Source organism: Centropristis striata, chromosome 3, assembly GCF_030273125.1.
Source record: "Centropristis striata isolate RG_2023a ecotype Rhode Island chromosome 3, C.striata_1.0, whole genome shotgun sequence".
Taxonomy (NCBI): Eukaryota; Metazoa; Chordata; class Actinopteri; order Perciformes; family Serranidae; genus Centropristis; species Centropristis striata.
In genome coordinates this window covers 29784204-29789203 of record NC_081519.1, presented here as the reverse complement: position 1 = coordinate 29789203, position 5000 = coordinate 29784204, and the positions used below count along the sequence as shown (strand labels likewise).

The 5000-nt window shown below is 37.9% G+C and overlaps 1 protein-coding gene across 1 annotated transcript in view; it reads left to right on the top strand.

The window, feature by feature from the left end:
• Positions 1-5000, top strand: part of p3h1 (prolyl 3-hydroxylase 1) — a 27565-nt gene that overhangs the window by 17410 nt on the left and 5155 nt on the right. Inside the window, exons 10-11 of the mRNA XM_059330047.1 lie at positions 630-725; positions 1454-1604. Coding sequence (XP_059186030.1) covers positions 630-725; positions 1454-1604 — 247 coding nt within the window. The remainder of the gene's footprint in view (positions 1-629; positions 726-1453; positions 1605-5000) is intronic.

Here is a 5000-nt window from a genome sequence, read left to right as displayed (position 1 = left end):
AAAAAAGCTGACAAAGACGAAAATAAAGGACATTTTCACTATAATTTTAGTTAGTTTTGTAACCACACAATACAGTTTCAGTTAATTATCATTATCATGTAGCCTTTAATCCTTAAAACAAAGTCTGAAATCTCAAAAAAGCCTTAAAAGAAGTGAGGACCGGCCAAAATGTCCTCTCTCTGTTGGTTAAAAACCATATTAAAACGTGTTCTGGTCCTCACTATGTAGGAAGTACAAGAACACACACACACACACACACACACACACACACACACACACACACACACACACACAGATACATGTACATGTCTGTAAGCTCTAAATGTGAATACCCTTTTTCTGGAAAAGGGTCCTATGCTCCCCGGTATGTATTGTCACAGGGACCTTTTTTTGGGAAAAACGGGGAACATAGGACCTTTTTTCTAAAAATGGGTCCTATGTTTTTTAGGATGGCATTAATGTACAATTTTAAAATAATAAGGTTTAAGTATGCCTTTTTAAATAATTTTTTTAAAGAACATTAAAAGTCTGTTCATGTCACCTGATGCATTTTTGTGTCCTTAATTTTTGCATTTCCGCTTTGTTTGTGGCTCCATCATGTCATTGTTGATGTTGTGCATATTTCCCAGGCAGCTGCTCTGACAGGTGATGGCTACAGGGGGCGCCCTTCCCCCCACTCCCCCAGTGAAACCTTCCAGGGAGTCACTGTCCTCAAGGCTGTGAAGGTCTGTAGTCCTAAACCACCAAAGGTCATTTAAACTATGAAGTTAAACCTGATATTTTCATTACGAAAAAGGGTAACACTTTAGATTAGGGAACACATCTTCAACATTAATTAGTTGCTTATTAGCATGCAAATAAGTAACATATTGGCTCTTAATTACACATGGTGGCTTCTTTTGGATGATTCAATGGTAGACTAACTTTGGCACAAAGTGACCCACTTTGTAGAGTAATGATTGACATTACAATCTACCAATCCTCATCCAATCATCCAAAAGGAGCCACCAGTCACGTCAAAGGTCTGGAGAAGGTGGCTATTTGGCGTTTCCATGGTTTCATTCACCGATATGTAGAGACTTATAAAGTCCATACAAAGTAAAGCATATTAAGATCATAACTCATATACAACAACTTCCTTACTTACTACTTATAAGCAGTAATTATGAGGTTATTGAGGGGAAACTCTTAGTTAGTTGGCTTACTGGTTATAGAATAAGGCATTAATAACTACTTAATAATGACTAATTAAGAGCCAATATGTTACTTATTTGCATGCTAATAAGCAACTAATTAATGTTGAATATGTGTTCCCTAATCTAAAGTGTTACCCAAAAAAGCCACCAAAGACAAATTTTAAACATACCAATGTTAATTAATTCTAACCTTTTCATATTTAAAAACTGGTTTGATCCTTGTAGCTGCTGTTAATTAGTGTTTCCACCTCCCGCAGCTTGGACAGGAGGGGACAGTCCCAGTGAAGAGTGCTCGTCTGTTCTTTAACCTCAGTGAGAAGGTAAAGAAGGTGCTGGAGTCATACTTCAGTCTGGAAGCTCCCCTCTACTTCTCCTACTCCCACCTGGTCTGTCGCTCCGCCATCGATGGTGAGTCCAGCAGGGACACACAGCTGCTGCTGTGTCAGTGACAATGTTATAATAGTTTTGGATTTTTCATTAGTTTTAGTTTTGATTTTGTTTTCAATTTTTGTTTTCAAATTCAGTTAGTTTAAATTAGTTTTTATAGTAGCTTGCTAGTTTTTATTTTTTGGAAAATGCTTAGTTTTAGTTTAGTTTTTATTAGTTTTAGTGTTTTTGTAATGGGGTATTTGTTGGGTGCCAGATTCAATAAGGTCAGAATAAATGTTGCCTTTATTTCCTTTCTCTGATCCATCTCAGCCCCAATACGTTTATGAAGTCATAAAACCAGATAGATGAAATAGATTTCATATCAACCAAAAAGGTTTACGTATGAAAAAAGTTGACAAAGACGAAAACTAAGGACATTATCACCATAATTTTAGTTAGTTTTGTAACCACAAAATACAATTACAGTTAGTTATAGTTTTTTCAAAAACTTAAAAATGTTTTTTCAATTCTAGTTTTCGTTATTTCGTTAGTTTTCGTTAACTATAATAACCTTGGGTGGAAAATATTCCTTTCTGGCTCACTCATTCATTCATCACATCTATTGGATCTTTTTAAGTTCAGTCTTAAAAGTATGAAAATGGGTTTTTTTTACCTGAAGTGTTTTTTAATCATTTTCATGTCAACAGTAACAAACAACATTAACTCAAGAAACTGCCTTCATCCATGGCCCTTGTCACTACCAAACTAAATAAAAACTGGAATAAGTGTATGTTCATGTGTAGCTACAGAACCAGTTGACAACAGGGTACACGTGTTTTCTTTTAGTAATAACCTAAATATTTCTTGCGACAGCAACATTCAAGTCTCCTGGATAACTAGCATTCATTTTTCTGCATTGTTTCTGAGAAATCAGGTTATTTATTTAACTTTTATAAGGAAAATAACTCCAAATACTATAACCCCCATGAGCCTTAGTAACTGTTGCTGGTGTCTGTAAATCAGAGGATACAACCCCCATGAAATGACTCCGGAGGTGACGTATGGTTTTCACCGTCGCTAACTGTGCACAACATCAGCAGCTGAAAGCAGCATGGCTAATTATGCACAGAGTCTCTGCTGATCATAAACATAGTGATTGTGAATTAACGGCATCACTAACTATGCACAGAGTGTCTGGTGCTTGTTATAAACAAACAGAGATCGCTAAGTGAACACCTCCTGTAGCAGCAGCACATACGCACTGTACTGCTACAGAGCTAACTGTAGCTAACTTCTTGTTAACAAGCCGGCCTCCAGCCTCGTTAGCGGCTCGTTTAAAAGAGTAAGAAGGAGTCGCTGGATTTGTCTCCAGTCGCTGTCTTGAAAAATAGTCGCTAAGGAGGTCTGAAAAGAAGCTAAATTTAGCAACAAAGTCGCTAAGTTGGGAACACTGCATCCGGCTCTTACAAATGGTGTGTGTTGTTGTCGTGTAGAGTACTACGTCACATCCCACTTAGCGTTCTATCCAATCAGTAACCAGGCTGTTTTCAGGGGAGAAAAAAGACCCTGCTCTCTGCTCGTATTCAAATTAGGGGCGTTTCGGTGAGTGAGACCCGCCTTATTCCGGGTATTGCCCGGTAGTGGAAACAGCCCTTATGCCCAATAGTATGGAAGACCCATAGAAAGTCCCACTCTGGTGTCTTCATGCGCCCCTGAGCATCAAAGTAATGAATGGGGCCCAACCTCCAACACAGTATCATTAATTGTCCCGGAGATAACCTGAACATACAGGGAAGATGTTGTCTTGTTATGCTGAAAAGCTATAGCCTTCCTGCTAACCAGGTTACATTACTCTACATTAAACAATCTTGCAGTAGATATGTGCTTGCATGTGTGCATATATTTTGGACCCCCCCCATTGTAATGATGAGTTAACTGCAAAAAAAGTCATTAGAAAGATCATAGGCTGACCAACTCTCCTACATAGGAGAAAGAAACAAGGACTTTATATTGTGTAGTCTGTCTGTTGTTGTCTCTTTGTAGTTTTATACATCTCTCTGTGGTTTTGTTTCTCTTTGTGTTATGTGTTTCTGTTTCTGTTGCCCCTTTTCATGTGGATGTGAGTCTTGTTGCATCACCCTTTCAGCTGTTTTTATCTCTTTAGAGTCTTTTTATGTATCACTTTGTAGTCTTTTGTGTCTCTTGTGTTTTCTTTTTCGTGGTTGGTGCATGTCTCTTTAAGAGACATTTGGCAGTTGAAGGCCAGGGGACCACTGACACTCCGGGCCCCTGTGCCTGATTAAAGTAGGCCAGTTCACTAATCATTTATTGATTATTTGGACGTTGGTTTGGAATTATTTAGTTGCGGTCATGTTTCTGCCCACCTGATGGATATTTTGGATGGAACTTTTTTTTGAACATTTATTAGAACAAGTTCCTTGACAGAGTCTCACACATTATGGCAAGTATCAATACTCAAATACAAGGACAATCAAATAGCAAAGAGGTGAAGGAATGTTCTTTGTCGATCTAATTAGTAATAGTAACAATGAAAAACACAATAATAATAATAATTAAAATAATTGAAAAATAAAAACACCATCTAGCCCAGTTGAACAGAGACAGTATTCTCACAAATACATTATAACACGTGACCATTTTTCAAGATACAAGTCCGTCTGAAGTCGAAGGTTTGCAGTTATGTGTTCCATACAATTTACATCCTTAAGCCTTTGAGACCACTGGTCCATTGTGGGTGGATTAGGCTTCAGCCAATTTACTGTCATCATTTTATGTGCAATCAATAAAAGAACCCTGAGCATAAACACACAATTTTTTCCCTAAATCTGTTAATGATACAGTACCCAAAATTAGTTGCTGTGGTTCAATTGGTCTATTTAAATGGATGGAACTTTTTATTTCTCAATCAAGTCCTGAGAAAAATGGCTGATGAGAGAGGTGTCCATGTTGGCTAATAAGAATGTGGATGCAGTCCACTCCATGAGGAGCTGGATAGACTCAGGAGAACCTTCAGTCAGAGATTGCTGGCACCAAGATGCTCCACAGAGAGACACAGGAAGTCTTTCTCAGAGCCGGCCCAAGCCTCCATGGGGCCCTAAGCAAAATTCAGTTTCGGGGCCCTGTATTTCTGCCAATCATATTGATTGTTGATCATTTACACACCTACTACAAACTCATTGTGGCTCTGGCAGTGTTGTTTACATTATGCTGTAGTCAGCCTGGTATGTCTTCACACATTTAAGGGGCTGGTCCAGTTAATAACATAAATAATACCAATGCAATAATAATACAAATAATACCAATGAATGAATGATGTCCAGGGTGTTTTTTAATCTAAAAATGTATCACATTCAACTAGAGAGTGACTTGGGGTTGATTTACACAACAATCCAAATGGTAAAGCATTATTTTTAC